Genomic DNA, 18,843 nt, shown 5'->3' on the forward strand with positions numbered 1-18,843 from the left:
AATATCCCCAGGCGTCAGACTGGACCGGGAAAACTTTCCGCTGCAGCACATCTGCGCGCCGGGGGCGGTGCTGCACGGCTCCGCCCTGAGGTTGCCCACGGATGTGACGTCAGCAGAGCCATATATGCCCCTCCCGGCGTGCTGACGTCAGTTTTCGTCGGAGAAACTTTTCCGCGCAACAACGCAGAGCCACCACCAAAAAACTGTTAGAATATGGGAACAGTGTGCGAAAATGATGAAAAAGGGAAAGACATGGAAATGGTGAAAAACAGCACCATAAAGGACAGTGCCAGGCACTGTATATTTAAAACTAGTAAAGGGAAAGAGCAGAGCACCGCTCTGAGAAGCAACCCAGCAAAAGTGAAGGACAACCACCCTTGGAGGTAAATGAAGATGTAAACATCATGGCAGACGACAGAAAGTCTGCAACCCTAATGTAGAACCGTGAAGGACAACAAGTCCGGAACACAGGAGCTAGGACAATTGACCACAAGACATCACCAGAAAGATGTTGTATCCCCAATAAGAGACCTATAAAATGTGACAGAGCCAATAGACTTCAAACCAATGGATCGCAGGGGTGGTAAGGGATCCCAAGGCACCTATGAAATTGCCTATCTTTGAACTCCAATAAAAAATTATGACACAAAAACGGAAGAACGGGGGTGGGAAAAAACATGAATAGATCCCACACTGTACAACCCAGGGCATAGGGTTGGAAGGATACATGACACATGAGCATACCGTCCAATCACGAGAATGGGCGGAGTAGAGCAATGAAAGCAGAATGAAGCATTCTGTGTCGGAGTGAAGTGAAATGTCACCCTGCAGAAGGATCAAGCCACCCGGAGGGAGGAGAGTGTAGAAAGCCCAACCTGAAAAGGTCCTCGCAGGACGGGGAGGACGGGCGGGCGTTAAGGAATCTGCGGCCAGACTACGTCTCTACCAGATACAAGATTTACCTTTGGTAACGATGTATCAGCCAAATACGTTGGACAGTATTGGCAGGATGCCGATCCATGTTTAAAAAGTGCCAGTGGTACTAGAAACAGAAGATATGCCTTTGGAGAGCCACTCCATTACCAGGCATGTGAAAGAGCTTATGACAACCAGCAGAAGCACCCAAAACAGGAGTACAGTAAAAATGATAGCCAAGTGGAAGACTGGACGAAACAGAAGCATACTGTGTGGACAGTCGAACCACACGAAGTATAACAAGAACCCTTCTGTAGGGTTACATGAGCAGCCCTGATGCGAGAGATGGCCTGATGCGAGAGATGCCATAACCAGCAGGCAACTTGCAAAAAAGGGGCACCAGGCAAGCTGGACACCCACTAAGGAGCTCGTAGGCGAGAAGGCTGAGTCAATGACTACAGACACCGAATGAAGAAACGTTGACAGCACGATTTTGCTGTGTAACAGAGCAGATATAGAGGCAAAAGAAAGACGCTCAAAAATGAAGCATCACACAAGATGACCAAGGTACGCGAAAAGTACCAACAGTCATGAGGAAGCAGAACAATGTCCAGACCAGTAAATTACAGCAGCCCCTCGCCCGGGAGGAACAACGTACCCCGGCAAGAGAGAGGAGGAGGAGGAGACATTCAGGACCAACCGAATGTTCCAGGGGTCCAAAAAGCAAGTGTCCTAAAGAGAACACTCCCCTCGAGAGTGGTGACAGCAGGAAACCAAGCAGAAGTGTTGAAAACACCTGTGTGGAAAGCAGCAGGGAATGTGTAAAAAAACTCATGTTAGGAAAGTGCCCAGACAACGAGGGCACAAGGCAAAGTACAATGTAGAGGTACAGTGCGAAGCCGCCACCTAAGACAAACCAAGTAAGGGCTGAAGCACGAAAAACTGTTACCCGAACCCTTAAAGGGGAGGGGAGAACCAGCACCACACCAGTGGAAGAAACAACGCAAACACCTTATGATAGCAATTATACCAGGGTGCATTTCCAGGTTACGCCAACACCTAGAAGCGTGCCACTCAGTGGTTGTATCCTGGCGTAAAATGAGGATGGCGCCAGAGGTGAGCACACACTAGAACAGAACAAGGGCCCTACGGATAATGACTGGCAAACAAAGAGCAGCCATCAAGGGCAAGAGGATCACAGCGACGAGCATCCCGAACATTGTTCGGGAAATGACTGTTGCGCAGCCAAGCATGGTGGCGCAAAGCCACAGACCGAGCAAGAGCTCTTCCTACCGGGTCAGTGGCGTCAAGAGAAGAGCGGAAGGAAAATTGCGTCATTCCCCTGCCATCATGCAGAAGGCAGATTATTTCTACCCGCTGGCCTTCTGGAATTGAAGGAAGAAGAGCCTCGACCAAGTCCCAAAGGGTAGAGGATGTGCGAACACGCAAGCTGTATTCAATGCACGGATACCAGCACTGGCAGAGGCGAAAAGCTGGCGACCACACGCGTTCAACCACCTAGACTCCCTGATCGGAAGTAACAACGGTAAGGCAGAGGAAGACTAAGTCAAAAGACGCCTGAACAACTAGGCCCTGAGCTCTAGGGTGAAGGGATAGGAAGAGCGGATCATCCGGGGTAGAGCGGTGTCGACGAGCTATGACCCACAGGGTCACCAGAGAGAGGCCTAGCCCATGTGCCCAGCAGGATGTCAAATAAAGATGCCCCAAGGGGCAGCAAAGACTCCACCTCAACTGGCTGCATGTGGAGAAGATCCAACAAGGGATCAGTAGGCAGGGAAAACACAGGGGGCTGAAAACTAAGAATAGCTTCCGCCTTGTTAAATCATCCGTGCATAAGCAGCACTAGCCTCAGTTGCCATCAGGGGAGGTGATAATAAACCATTGTTATGAGACGGTTGGAGACTAACCCGTCCACTAGATAGCAAAAGTTGAGGAACCTGAGGCTGATCTGGAGGCCACGCCTCACAAGGTACCTGCAACATGGACCAATACAACCTCAGATCTGGTGAGTCCAGAGGAGCTTCAACCTCCTGCATAAGAGGAGGCGTAGGCGCCAGCACCGGCGTCGACAGATGCAGTATGGGAGTCGCATCGACTTCCGAGGTGTTAGGTGGGACACCGCCTCATGAAATAGAAGCAGCGTGGACATCGGCATCAACCGACGTAGAGTTGGAGTCGCCTGGACGTCGACGACCTCCAAAGGGGACTCTGCCTGGGCACCGTCTGACATCGACCCCACTGTAACATGTAGGGAACAGGGCGTAGACTCAGACGTTGACGCAGGAAGCCACTCAGGGCTATGCGGAGACTGAGGGGCGGGCAAGACGGGCGACTGAACTAAACAGAGAAAACCGTATGAGGACTCTTCACCAACAGCCGAGTAAAGGGTCAGTGACATGGTGAATCTCTAAATCCCATTAACAAACATTAACGAAAAGTCGAAGCTTCTTAAAAATGAAGGAAAAGCTCAGACTATGTGAATGACCTGAACATAGCTGGTATACTCTGCTCAGGCTGCTGAAGCCCTATTCCAGGAATATGTCAGGCCCATCTATCTACCCTACATAGAAAATACCCTCAATTTTGATTGCCACTGTAAAAATGTTCAGCATAATAAGGAAATTATAGGGGCGGGGGTCTTAAGATCTTCTAATCCGTGACCATCCATCTCGGAATTACTTTAACAGTTACAGAACATCTTGATACAACGAGGGAAAGGCATGACTTCCATTTCAACTGGTGCTAAATGAGATAGAACACATTGTGGACTACCTCAGCTTGCTAGACTCCTCTGCTGATGCTGTTAATTATGCTTGTATTTGAGTGAACCTAGAGAGGCATGCTGCATATATGTTATTCCTCATCACATTTGGGACTGTGAGAGATCAACTCAACAGTTGTATGTTTTTTTACGGATTGCATGTCTGTATTTATTCTTCCTAATGTTATAGCTCACTCCCCATGGGGAAACCACACTAGCATTACAGAAAAGGAACAGAAAGAGATTTGTGACACTCCTCTTTGCAGTTCTCCTGGGGTCAGTGCCACTGCATAACACTAACAAAAGTTCCTCATCTGAATTTAACATTTAAGCCTTGTGGGTTTCCTTTGGAGTATCTGCATTTTACTTCAACTTTCAACTTGGCACACTAGACTAGAGTCATCCAAGCAAACGTTTACCTGCTGATGCTGCTCATGCTCAAAATATTTATATATATAGCTTCAGCCAAGATAAGCAGTTACTAGGGCAATATATATATAAAATCTTGGTACATGAGTTGCCACAACATTCCAATAGCTTCTTTTTAAAACCATGTTTGGGTCAAAATGTCCCTTTACTTGTAAAAACCCAAAATGAACCTGCTTCCTTCTGCCATGAAATCACTAACAGCATTTAAAAAAATCTGAATCATTTTAAGGTCACTGAGGGTAAAGATGGTAATTTCTCTAAAAATTCATATCTCAACTGGCAATTTCATGACAATCACACTGTCGTTTTACCTCTGGCACACACTACATGCTGTATAGATGGGCGGAGAGGTTCGTATTTTCCAGTGCAGGACTGCACTTTTTCTCCACCTTCACTTGCCATATTCAAATATCAATCGCAGGTTCCATAAAAGGTGCACATTGTATTCTTTGGGTTTGAACATCAGGGGCCTTATTACACACATGGGCCCGGGGGAATAACAGGTGTGTGCACCATTTTCAGCAGCCCCGGGGCACTGCTGTATTACAGAATGGACCCTTAAGACACTTGTTCTGTAATACTTATAGCGCCTACGCACATATAGCCCTGGCCTTATCTTAAAAGGGCATGGGCAAATGCAAATGAGGGAAACTCTTTGCTTCCTTGCACACGCCATATTATTGCCATGAGCCAGAGGCGAAGAGGCGCTTAGGAGACACACTGTCAGGGCCCTCCTCTGAAGGCTACTCTCTGAAAGGGTAAAGGGGGTCCTATGGAGCTTCCTAGGCATCCCACTGAAGGCGGTTGCAGTCACTCACTGCACCCACTTGCAGGGGGATTTTTGTTTCCCCTTTAAATTGCAGGCAGCTGCTGCCAGCAGAGTGAAACCAGGTGCAGCTGCATCACACAGCCACTTCACCATTTACTGACGTTCTGCCCACAAGATAGGCACTAAACCTCAGCTGCTCTGGTTGCAGCAAGTTTATTGTAATAAGGTAGCTCTGTCCCCGTTTGCACTCAGTCACCCGAATAAAGCTGAGTTGAAGCGCAAACTGCGACAGTGCTCTCATTACATAATATGGGACCAAGTACACCAGATGTACAGGCCATGCTTAAGTTTGGGCCGATTTTGGTTTTCCCCTCAACCGTGTCTGTGTATTTATTGCTACTGGGTTCAGTTAACAAATGGACGGGGGCATTTTGAGAAATAAGGAAATAGTACACCAGTCCCAGGTATTTTATGTACTCGTCACTCCTACAGCGTGTGTGTGAAAACACTGCAGTCTATTTTCACCAATAAAGTACATTAATGTGCAAATGAAATAACTAAGTTATGATCAAGAATGAACTCAAACATGCCACTGTAGTGCCAAATGATGTAAGGGCTTTTGTATATCACAAGATAACGCCTGTCGCAAGAACATTAACAAAACAAATCGATACTGATAAGCATTTATAGAAGTATTATATTCTTCCATTATATACTGAATCCACTTAAAGGTTGAATTTGCAGGTTTGGAGCATAGTCGTTTTATTGTCTATTTGGGTGTAGCTTTGTACATACGCTTACCTATGTAACTCAGCAAGACAGGGAGGAATATTAAGCCATGGGTAGCTCCGAGTAGCACAATTGCTAGATACATTCTGAAGTAGAACACCTGGAAAATCTGAGATTTGGAGAAGGCCAACACCACGATGCCTCCAAATTTCGTCAGAGTAATGCCACTGAAAACCTGGTAGAAAGGAATGCAATGAAAAAAAGATTTCAGGATGAATAAGAATTCTACAGAAAATCTTTTGCTAGACAAACCTTTTTGAAGCTATGTTTCAAATTAAAAATAAGCCATTCCCCAAATGTAATTTTTGCTGAAAGCACGTACAGTTAAAAAGGAATATGCATAGCGATAGAAAGAGAAGGGGAGTATCTATTAAATGCCATGAGATTTTGGAGCACTGCACTGAATTTATACACTATACATTCAAAAGCAACAGAAAGCCTTAAGCAGCACAAGCATCAGTCAATTACGGGGCTACGTGCTGGGTCAGGTCAAGTGATATTAACATAAGCAGTCAGAGTTGTAAGTATTCTCAATGATGAACAGATGGCAGAAAGTTATAAGCAATATTACCTCCTCGTCTGACCTCCCTGTCACAGTCCATACACCTGTGAGCGTCCGCTCCTCCCCACAGCCTTAATCAAGCAAAACCAAAAAACACGCATACAGCTCCCATTCCTTCCTTCTCGCCCACATAAAACCCCTGACCTCATATACTGAAATCCTGTTGCATTGTTCTGCAGGTGCGTCGTCAAGTAGGATCGTTGGCTGGCATGTCTCCGGGATGTGAAGGTAGATATGTGGTTGCCAAGGGTCTGCACTAGCGACCTTTTTCTTCAATTCAATCAGGTAGTACAGAGCATTAGAGTCCGTGCTTTAGCAGCACCAGCTCCTGTCCCGTGTTGGCGTACGAGCTTAGTCAGGGCTCGAGTCGGGGTACCACGCGGGTGGACGGCACCCCCCCACTTATTTTACTGGGAGCTCGATAACTGGAGCAAATGGAGCCACACATTCACCCTTTGGCCTTTCTGGGGCGAGATCGGAGCCCATTCAGAACGCTCCTCACGCGCTGGCTTCTCTGATGCAATCGCATCTTAAGTGGTGGGCGAGGGGAGGCAATCAGTCTGATGATGCAAGCCACCTTTCGTGACGTCAGCGTCCCACCACTTCTTTTTTTTTAGGACTTGTGCCCTGAGCTTAGTGAAAGAAGCCAGAGTGTCTGTTTTCTGGGGGGCGCATCTGGTTGTGTTTAGATAGTTCATCTCCAGCTGGGGGCATAGTTCAGGAGGCCGCACTATTGTTGGCTGCGCCTGCGTGAGCCTCTTGATTAGAAGGCTCGTGCCTGGGTGTGATTAGGTAGCACGAGTCTCCGGCATTGGTTGATACTTGTTTCGGAGGCTGTGCGGTGACTGGTTAGCGCAAACCTAATAAGGGTGTTTTTTCTTTGGACCGATGTGCTCCATGCTTATTGGGCCATGCTATAGTTCAACTGGTTTGGTTGAATGGCGGTATGGGCCTGCCTATGACATTCCCATTGCTGGTTAGCTTCCTAGCAGCAGTTGTTACAGGAAGAGGGGGGAAAATGATTGATTTGGAGATTTTTCATTGACTCAGGTTTGTTCTGGATAGATATGAATGGCAGTTTCTTTTTTTTCCTTTATCCACGATCATGGAGGGTGGAAAGAGTGGAGAAGTTTTGGAATATTGGAGAGGGGATGATTCCTATTCTTCAAGCTGCCCCTTCGTTTGCAGAGGTGCAAAAAATGAGTGAGGCTGCAGTTTCCTCTGCTTTTCCCTGAACCTCCAGATCTTGACTGATTCTGAAGACGAGGTGAAGGAAAGGTTTATTCAGGGGTAAGTGCTTAAGAGTATCTTGCAAAATGTGCGAGACAATTTGGCTTTTCCAGACTCCCAGGTGGCAGAGGATTTCTTTGCAAACTAACAGAGGAAGGAGCCGGAGTCTCTTGTAATGCATAAATCTGTCCAGAATGTATTGGAGGGTGAATAGTAGGATGTGGACAAACATGCTTGTTCCAAGATTCTTGGCTAAGAGATATCTGTTTCAGGGATTTGCTGGTGGCAAGACTTCTGAGGAGTTATCTTCTTAAGAAACCGATTGTGAAGTCGCAGAGTCCTAGTTGGGATTTAACGTTGGTGTTTGAAGCTTTGGAAGAGGTCTCCCATGGGTTTCTCACTATCGAGGTGATTTTTCCAGTGGCCATTACATTGGCAAAAAGAGTTGGGGGAATTAGGCTCATTGCTGTGTTCTAGACCATTTTTGAAATGCAATCCAGATAGGGTGATTCTGAAGCCAGATCCTAAGTTTGTTCCTAATGTGCCTTCAAACTTTCCATCATTCAGAGGAGTTGGTTTTACCTGCTTTTTGTTCTAACCCTCAGACAGAGGATGAAGTTCTTCTGCATTGTTTAGATGGAAAGCGGGCCATTTGTGTGCATCTGAATTTTACTCTTCCTTTTCGTGAGGTAGATTCACTTTCTGTAACATTTGACTTGGCTGGACAGGGTCTGAAGCCTTCTGTGTCTACTCTCATTAAGTGGATGAAGTGGGCTATAGCTGCGGCATACGAGTCCATGGGTGAGTCAGTGCCTGACTCAGATCAGGGTCGCTCTACAAGATGGATGGCTGCTTCTTGAGTTAGTTTGAAGGGTGCTTCAATGGCAAATATTTGCAGGGCCGCCATGTGGAGTTTGCCACACACCTTCTGTCACATTAAGGATTGCTGGTGGTCGGTGATGTTTCAACATGTTATGGTGATGTTGTATGGAGTTCGGTACACAATTACTAAAGTCCTGCTAAGTAGATGTTTAAATACATTTCTGTTTCTGCAACAGTAGTGTATGAAGCTCATTTATTGCTTGGGACAGTTGCACTCAGAGGCAGAGAGGAGTAAAAATGGAAAAAAGCGCTTGTAGTTGCGGCTTGTGAGCCAAGAGGTGTTTTGCTGCTTCCCTGCTCTCGTGGATTTGGACCTGCACATTGGGGCTGATTGCTGGGGGAAATTGGACAGAGCGGGACTGCGAGTCCCAGTAGTGACTGCGGCGCTCCACCGGCCGCACCTGGAGATTCTTCCCGCCCCGCCTCCTCCTATTTAACCACACCCACGTTCGCGGGACGCGCGCGGGCAGCGCCCGTTTTAGCCCATTCGAGCTCGGTGCAGACAGGACCGGGCCACCCCCCTTTGGCCCGTGGTGAGCTTCCTAGGAGTTATCCTATCTTGTACCCCATTGCCCAAGCCTGGCTGGGATCCAGCTACACAAAGAACAAGGCAAAATGTCAACAAGGGAGACGAGGAGCAAAGCCACGGCATCGTCATCTATGGTTGCAGGTACTTTGGACAGTTTTCTTATTAGAACTAATTCTGTGGTGAATAATGAACTAACAGCCCTAGAAAGACGGCTCACGGATGGGATTGAAAGTACCAGACGATCTTCTCTGGATTTAATTGCGAATGCTAGATCCCCGGAAACAGTGGATGCTTCCCATTTATCTCTTCTGGATAGCATTGACCAAACAATTGAGTCTGTTTTACAACAGCTAAGGACTTCCTCAAGCTCACGTCGAGACTCCCTCCAGACTATACCAGAGGCGACTCCTCTTCTAACATCTGACCCAGTTCTGATACTGGATGAGGGGAGCGACCTAAATGTATCTCATTCACGGGGTTTACAAGAAGGTGCTGTTCCTAAAAGGAAAAGAATTAGACAGTCCAAGGGTGCAAAAAGGGCCAAATTAGATCGTGCCCCTAGTAATACTGATAATATGCCCCACATAATGGAATTTCCTTCTCCTACATCTGCAAATGAAACTGTGAGTCCAATACAGCCCCCCCAATTACAGGTGCCAGTGCTGTCTGGCCCGTTTATTTTTGGGGATGGGTCTTGTGGTGGGAGGGAACAGTCCACCCATTTTTTCACCAATGTTTTGAAGAAATTCCTAGACCCCTTATTGGCTAGGCTTGACTGTATTGATACTAGGCTACAAGCAATAGAAACAGTAACCGGGGGTATCCAGGATCAGCTAAGAACTTTGGGTAGTATTCAAGGTGTGACTTCGACGAATGTGGGGGTCCCCCTTCCCTCTAAACCATCTAGTCTCCAAATTACAAAGAACACTAACCCTCTCACTACAGCAAGTGTACTCATAGCTAATCCACCAAATTCTATCCCTCTACCCCTCCCAAGGCAACTTCCTCCCGTCAGCACGGAAATCTAAGTTGCCTGTGCCAACGACCCTAACGAGGCAAGAATTGATCCCCACCAAGACTGGCGACCGCCCCACCCAGAATGCTACCAGCTTAAGTCGGTCAAGTATAGTTAATCTACCCCCAGAGGCGGCTACCCATGTTGTAATTTTGACTGGGGTTCCTGAGCTCACCAACTCTGTACCAGAATCCTTTGATTCTTTAAGAAACAAAGTGATTAGTTGGTTGAACATTCATAGGCCTCTTCCACCAAATATGAGAGGTGAAATACTGATGGTCAGGAGGGTCCCTTGGGTGGGAAATACTATCAAGAAAATAAAGGGCGATTGCATTCTGGTAAACTTTAGGGATTCGCAGATCGATTCCCATCTTTGTAACTGGTTAGGCAGCCCGGAAAACACAACCATTCAACTGTTACCATTGTCCTTTTTCTATCCCCCAAAAAACTCCTACTTGTATCCTGGGGTGAATGATGGTTGGACAAGGGTGGGACCTGGCACTCGAGGCACAAGGTATAGGCCAACACGTTACGATGTACCAACCCCAAGCAACTATTTTCACACCAACAGGTACAGTTGCCTTGACCAGGTAGACTGACATCAGCGGGACGAAGGCACTGGGGGAATAGAAGGGGTGGTGCCCTAAACAGCCCAGCTGGGGTCAGTGGTAGATATCTCTGATATTGGCCACCTTGCTTGTGACCATCAACTCCCTGGTCGGGCGAGTACTATTAATGTAGATTCTGCTATACAACCTCCCAGTACCTCTCCCGTTCCGCATGTATTAAAAATTCTTTCCTGGAATATAGCGGGCCTATGTAACAAATTGGCCTGCTCTGACTGGGGGTCATTTATAGACTCGAACGACATCTGTTTATTCCAGGAAACATGGGCGCGGGAGGATCAGCTACGTTTAGGATTTGCCTCATTTTCAGTCGCTGCTAGGTGGGCTGGGTAAAGGTCGCCCGTCAGCGGGGTTAACATTTTGTGTAGCAACTCACCTCAGAGGATGTCCAGTGTGTGATTTTAGAGTGGCAGAATGGCTTCAGATTGGCAGTGGTCAATATCTACTCTAGACCTGTGAGTGTCACTTCTGAGTCTGAAACCATTGAAGAACTATCCTCCTTTCTAATTAACATTCCAGGGGGAGTTACGTTTGTGGTGGGAGGAGATTTTAACTCCCAATTTGAACCACTTGATGGTTTGCTGGATGCCGTAAATCAGGAGGAGGATGACGTCTGGAAAATCCCTCAAGTAGCAGGCCTTCCGGCAAGAGCATGGACCCCCTTGGCTGTACAAATCACTTCACTGACGCTGAGCCATTCGATTAGGGCATGTAATGGCCGCACTAAGTCTGATAATCCCCCTGCCTCCACTTTTAATCAGTCAGGGAGGGAGGCACGTCTTGATTATATTTTTGTAGATTGTAGGGCCTGGAATAGAATAGCAGACTTTAGGGTTACACACAGGGGGGAGAGTGATCATGATCACTGATCCTAGATTTTAATATCCCCGGCATTCATAAGGACAGCCTATCACCGCAGTCTGTCATACCCAATAGGTCTACCCTGTCAAGCAACAGACGCAGGGTAAGATGGGACAAGTTGACCAAAAATCCCAATGGGCTAGCTAAATTGTATACTCCGGTATTTCCAGTATTGGCTGACGTAGCTGCTCTCACTCAACAGTACTTCATGAAAGATTATCATGAAAGGTTGGGAGAATTTAACAATGTATTAATAAGTACCCTGTCAGTTATTCTAAATCCCCCGGGTCCTAGTGTAGGTAGGGCTGTAAGGAGGCCATCCTGGTACAACAAGGCATGTAGACGGGCGAAAAGCGAGCTACTTGGGGCATTAGAACAGAATAATAATAGGGATCTTATAAAGAGCAGGAGGCAAGTATACCGGAACCTCATCCGCCATGCTAAGATCGAGTGGGGGAATGAGAATTGGGCAAAGTTAACATCGGCTCTTGCGGTTAAAGACGCACGAAAGTTCTGGCAGATTGTGAGCACTGGTTCAGCTGAACCAGAGCTGGCAGTAGCACCGAATATTGCTGCTGAGGTCTGGGAAGAACACTTTGCTAGATTGTATGAGGGGGATATCCCCAGCATGAACACCCCCTCGCTTGATCCAGCGAGCACTCTTGTCTCTGTCTCGTCTGAGAATAGGTTCACTTTAGGTGAGGTCCGGGAGGCTATAGCTAAGCTCCCTGCGGGAAAAGCCCCAGGGCTGGATAAGGTCCCGGGGCACCTTTACAAACAGGAACCTGAGATATGGGCCCCATATCTTTTAACAATTTTTAATGCAGTTCTCGGGGGAATGGCACTTCCAAGTACTTGGCTGGGAGCAGAGTTGGTCCCTATCTTCAAGAAGGGGTCGCCTCTGCTCCCAGCCAACTACAGGCCAATCAGCCTCATAGATGTATCTCAGAAACTTTTTGCCAGGCTGATCTTGGACAGCCTCTTGGACTGGGCTGAGAACTCTGAAATTTTAATTGATTATCACGCAGGCTTCAGAAGGAATGTATCCACTACCGACCAGATATTTTTAGACTAAACATGCTCTTCTAGAAAACGGTCAAAGTGAAGGGTGGTTCGCTTTACACTGTTTTCGTAGACCTTCGTGCGGCCTTCAACTTGCTCCCACGAAGGAAATTTTGGAGTGTATTAGGGGACTTAGGCATTCCAACTCCCCTTTTGAACATCATAATACGACTCCATACGCAGAATTTCGCTAGGGTCAGGTGTGGGAGACAAGGCAATCTGTCATCTAGTTTCTCTGTTGGCAGGGGGGTAAGGCAGGGTTGCGTTTTGGCGCCAAACCTGTTTGCCTCTATGTCAACGGAGTAATCACTCACCTGAACACGGTCCCCAATAGAGACGCACCAAGGCTCGCTGGTGCAGGGATCTCTGCGATTATGTTCGCAGATGATACCCTGTTAGTGGCTAAGACTCCGATGGGCATACAGCGAGTCTTGGACGGCTTTGTCTCATTCTGTCAAGATTGGGGACTGGAAATAAATACATCCAAAACGAAATTCATGATTTTTAATCCACCGAAAACATCTCGCCCAAACCCTGCTATAGGTGGTGTTCGTTTGGAAAGAGTGCAGACGTTTGAATACCTGGGATTAACTCTCAATGAAAATATGACCTGGGTGCAACATCAGACTAAAACTCAATTAAAGCTTTCACAAAAAGCGGGGGGGGTTCTTAAACTCCTAAAACAATCCACGTCAAAACATATTTGCTCACCTCTCGAAATCTATAAAATACAGGTACGGGGAGCGGTGATCTATGGAGGGGAACTGTGGGGTCACAGTTGTCCCCCAGCAATTACCGTTACGGAAAATAGGTTTCTTAGGCAGTTGGTATCTATGCCCGCAGTACGCCCCTACTCCCCCTTAGGCTGGACCTGGGATTGAGATCACTTAAGGAGGAACTAGGACTTAAGCCTCTAACTTTCTGGAGGCGACTCTGGGTAACCCCCGAACTCGCCAGTTACAGGCACGAGCTTGCAGAACTGTTAAAATTCCCAAATGTCTGGAATTTTCCCTGGCTGAAATATATCAGGCATGAATTTGAGAGTCTAGGTTGCCCTTTACTATGGTCCAACCCGGAACAAGCTTGTAGTGGTATATCCCGTAAAGAGCTAGTTAGACTGTATTATGATTATAATTTGTCTGCCTGTTTAACGAATGCCCAACTGGGGACAATGACGAGTACATTCCTGGCACTAAAAGATCACTATAAACTGGAGACTGCCTTTGATGGTATCAGCCCTAATGGTCACAGGAAGTTGTACCTCCAATGGAGATATGACTCCCTACCAATTGGAGCCCTCACCAGCCGTTGGCGCCCTAACGCTCCCAGAAACTGTCCAGCATGCACCGCGGAGCTAGAGAATGATTTGCACATAGTCTTCTTCTGCCCTGCCTACCAGATTCCTAGGAAGAAGTGGATCATCCCTATTTGCAAAAACCTGGGGATCAGGTAGTGTTTTCACTCATATCGAATATTAAAAACAGATTTATCCCCAATAATTGTTTTTGCTGTAACGAAATTCCTAGCTGTAACGAAATTCCTAGCTGCTATGTGGAATATTAGAAGAAAGTACATGGTGAAATGAGATCAAATGTATTCCTGTACAACACTGGGGTGCTTCTGTGGGTATTGGTGAGCAGAGGTTTCTTGGGCTGATTGTCTTTTTAATTGTAGACAATGCTTTTATGATGAATGTGTTTTGTTGGCTAACTGTACTTTTCTATTTTTAATAATTGTTATGATGTATGCTGAAATGTTATTGTGCCTTCTTTTATGACATTCTTATGTCGAAATAAATACGAAAACGACAACGCTTGGGTATCTGCTCATAGATGTAAGGACTGAGACTGGGCGGTCAGACAAGTAGGTAATGCCTGGTTACTTACTGGTAAGTTTCATGACGCAGAGTCTACCACCTCTCCATCCAGTTCCCAACCCTCACTCCCTCCCTGTGTTTGGCTTTATTTGGCTTTGGATTACAGGATTTCGGATATGAGGTCATGGGTTTATATCCCAGAGGATATGGGTGTGGCCTAGAGGGATGGGATGGGAGCTGTATGTGTGTTTTCTGGTTTTGGTCGATTAAGGCTGCGGGGAGGACGTAGACTAAGAGTGATTAAACTTACTGTTAAGTAACTGGGCATTACAGTATTTGGGGTCAATACACACTTAAATCCCGACCCGTTATAGGGCCTTGAACTTGTTTTAAAAACGGTTCTTTATTCCGTCAAGATTCACTAAACAACACTACTACTGATTTGGCGATCACTCAGCACAGCAATTGTTCTTAATTGTCAACGTTGCAGTGAGAGTGTGTGCCTGCCGTGTGCAGCTAATCACAGTCCTAAAAAGAACCTTCTCAATAACACTCACCGAACTACCCATGTGTGCCAGTGCATCCTCTGCACGTTCTACTCGGCTGCCCTTTGTGCTGACGGTGAACGCCCTGGTCACGTGACTGCAGAACTCCACCGATATACCACAGCTCTGTAAAGACATTACGAAAATACAGGATTAATCAAAGCAGGTCATGTAGGTGCTAGCAGACTGCAATCCATGGTTAAAGCCCAATGAAATTGACCCAGTAAGCCACACGTTTTGCCAACCTAAAGACCCTCACATAACACAGTGGCGATCGAAAAAATACTATTACAATTTTAGACAAATGTTCACAAAAAGAACTGTTCAAACTGGTCAGGACCTGTAACTTTATGAACAGGAGTATTCCCTGTGAATGGAAAAACATATTTAGAAGCAACGAACATACAGCGTTTGCTGTATCGGGGCTAGATCTCATTCATATTTTCTTTATTACGTTTACACAACAAATTGAGTATCTACAGCAAGCACAGGGTTTCTAACATCCATTTATTTAAAACCGGTATAATTAAATATTGTTTGACTGAAATAATTCAGATTTGACTACTGAAAACGTCAAATATAAACTTTTAGATACACTAATCATTATCTAACGCATTCACAGTGATTCATTGAGCCCCTGATACAATACTTTTATAAGCCAAAGCAGTGACAATTGAACAGCCTGAACACTGGGCAACAACTCTACGTGCCCAGGTTTCTTACCCTCTGCTATAATGCAAATCCCCCCTTTCTTTCCATCTAAGCTAATTCCAAGTACACAGTGATTACAAAACAGGGATGGTAATCAATAGAACAGAGTTCTTCAAACTGTGGGGCGCGCCCCTCCTGGGGGGGCGCGACACCATCCCAGGGGGGGCGCGCACTCGGCACTAAAATCTTACCTTTGTTGTCCTCCGCGTCGCAAGTCTTCGCCCATTTCAAATGGGAATTTCCTTCATTAAAGAGCTCCCGGTGACAGAGGGTTGGAGGGGAGAGGGAGGGGAAATCATTGGGCACGACGCGCCCATGCCTTTGTTTGCGAAGTGCTAACTGTTCACCATCCCAGGAGGGGGTTAATAGGTAGCGCTGACATAGCTGCCAAGGTTTCAGATTGCTATGTGTGACATTCCAACTTCTATGAGTGACACTTTCTCGCGAACAAAAATCATTCAATGAACACGAAGGAAACTTCCAAATATCAGAAATTGCAGCCATTTGAACAACAAAAAACTCCAAAAACTTCTTGAAACTGCTGTAGAGCACCAGAAATGGAAGGACACTAGTGGCAAATCACACACCGGCACCCGTAGTCTAAAGAAAATACCTGAGCCTCAAGTGAAGTACCCAAGAAGGACGACGGCCTGCTGAGATTACTGTCTGCAGCATTAAATGAAATCCTCTTGCAGATGTAAACCTGAAGGATGACGAGCGGCCCTGCGCCTGCAGATTTCTGTATCTCAGTTAGTTATCATCTTATCTCATCTCAGTCATTTGCAATGCGTGGTGCGCTCCACGCTGTGAAGTAATGATGTTACAACAGATGAGAGCGGACAGTGGGCATCTGAAGAATTACGATGATGACGTGAGCCATAACGGACCCCCTTCCTTTCCACCCTCTCCCCCAGCCGTGCCCCAGTGCCGAGAGAGCAGGGAGAGCGTTGGTAAAACTGTCAACCGTAGTCTGTGAAGATAAATCTAGTTAGTCAGGGCGGCCATGATAAGGATGAGGAGACAGAGCAGCCCTGCGGCCAGGCCTGCAGATTTGAAACTAAATTGATTGTGTGAGTCAGACTGAAATAATTTACCAGAGATGATCAGACTGTGTGTGCATCTCCGAGGCAGCGCTAATGTCACACAAGCACTAATTAAACTGTGTACACTAAGTCTGCCTGGCGCGTAAACACTTACTTAATGAACTGGAGTTGCTTCAGACTGCTACTGTCTCTGCGTTCCGGTCCGTCCGGTGGCTCTGGCGTGAACCACACAGGGACCCGCGGCCGCACAGCACACTGCATCATGCACTCTTCTTCTCCCAGCAGAGTGACTCACTGACAAGTCCCCCGCCCTGCCGCACTTTGCGCCTGCGATGTCTGCGATGCCTCTGATGCGCAGCGGCACGGGCGGCCATGTGTCCTGTCAGTCATTGTAGTGTAGCGGGAGTGACTAAATCGGTCACTCACTTACTGCTCAGACGGGCAATGCTGCTGGGTTTTATAAAATTTGCGTCACAGTCAGCAGTGGCAGCGTACGGAGGACTCAAATCTCAGTTTGAGTTCCCCGCCACTACTGAACTCTCTTCCTCCGGTCCAGGACATGACGGAGATTGGGCCCCCTGGTGTGCCACAGCGTTAGCAACCACTGCTGAGCCAGCCTGGGCAGGCCTCGCACCCGCTCTCAGTAATTGTCTTGGCTGCAGAGTTTATGTGAGTTATCAGTTCTTTAAAAACAATTTCTCTAATATCAAAATTTGCATTGTGTTGCTTGGCTTTTTATTCCATAGGATAACTCTGTTATTTATAGACAATCATACATTGACTTGAAAGTCATAATTGGCTAAATATATTTACGAACAAGCTACCTGAGAGCTTCAGAATATTGAATGGCTTTTAAAATGTAACATATTGTTTACGATTGCCATGCTACTACTGGCATTCCTATTGGATTATATTTTCCGAAATTCAAATGCTTTGTATGATCGTGGCGGTATTTAATTCACAGTTCTTCTTACCCCCATGCACAGTCCTCCTTCCTGTCACCTCACTCAGGTAAACTTCTGTGCCATCTTGCTCACTGCCACTTGGATCGCCGGTGGAAAAGGCCTAACGCCACTGTATGTCGATTGGATAGTAAAGACTGTGGGCCTTGTAAGACTGTGGGCCTTGTAAAGTTATTTTCTGCCTCGTCGCCACTGTAGCAGACGCAGTGTCTCTACCATGCCGGCGGTAGCTGGGCCGCCAAATCTACAGTTGTCTTATGTTAAACAGACACATACATACATGAGTAAAAAATACATCATGCCTGCAGGTCAGCCATGATGGTGTTCTTGTCATCACTTGTGGCTCCTGACTGTAGGCCTCCCAAAGCAGAAGGTGGTGAGCCCATCCTAAACTAAAATCCCCCATGCTGTGGTAGTGCTCTTCCGTGGCGTGGTACTTTTCTGCCCTACTACTAGTACTACACTAACCTAGACTCATAGCTAAAAAAAACTGTAACAGCAATCTATTCACGGCAGCAGCGGATAAGTGTTTAAAAAGATGTAATTGATAACTACAGTTTAGTTAATAGATATGGCCCGTGATATGTACGCGGCGGTCGATTATGTAGTGTACTAGATTCCAGAAATTTCTGTTAGGTGGTGGGGGAGCCCAACATCGAAAACAATTCTGCTGGGGGGGCTCAACCTACAAAAGTTTGAAGACCTCTGCAATAGAAGATGAGATGTGCAGATGTCACTACAGACAGTTATTCCTACGTCATGAGCCCAGCCTTTCATTTACACGTGGTAACATTCACAGGCATAATGAAGTTATAGTGCAGGAGTGGCAGTCACAATCTTCAAGAATTCAAATCAAAGGCATTTCACAGCATTTTCTGGCAACACCTACACAGGGGGGCACGCGATCATTTGGAAAATAAATTAATATTATCAGATAAAGCAAATTACAAAAAGACTTCTTAAATACGAAGGAATTTGAAAGTACAGCAAACAGAATATATTAAGGACAATGGGGGACCTCAAATGAATGCAGACAGAGCACACATTTAGAACAAAAAAGAAAGTGATATGTTATAATATAGCAGATTACTTCATCATTCAAAATTTAAAAATAAATTTAGAAAGGCTCCAACCTTCCCATTACATTTTCGATTCATCTAGATTTGTGAATTAAATAGTTCTTCATTTGAGCATTTGTTTATTGTACACTTGTTCCTGTACTTTTTCATGTTGTTTTGAAATTCAAATCATAGAAATTGCTTAGCCATGGGGTCCCGGGCTTCCAGTAATGGGTTAGGGGTGTTGTCTGATTCCA

General features: G+C 46.3%; 1 protein-coding gene across 1 annotated transcript in view; it reads right to left on the bottom strand.

The window, feature by feature from the left end:
• The window catches only part of NPC1 (NPC intracellular cholesterol transporter 1), a 267,845-nt gene that overhangs the window by 32,536 nt on the left and 216,466 nt on the right, over window positions 1-18,843 (bottom strand). The window contains exons 23-24 of the mRNA XM_086965644.1: window positions 14,825-14,938; window positions 5,697-5,859 (exon numbers count right to left, since the gene is read on the bottom strand). Of these exons, the coding sequence (XP_086821770.1) occupies window positions 5,697-5,859; window positions 14,825-14,938 (277 nt within the window). The remainder of the gene's footprint in view (window positions 1-5,696; window positions 5,860-14,824; window positions 14,939-18,843) is intronic.

This window comes from Lissotriton vulgaris, chromosome 4_1 (genome assembly GCF_964263255.1).
Source record: "Lissotriton vulgaris chromosome 4_1, aLisVul1.2, whole genome shotgun sequence".
In the NCBI taxonomy this organism is placed as follows: Eukaryota; Metazoa; Chordata; class Amphibia; order Caudata; family Salamandridae; genus Lissotriton; species Lissotriton vulgaris.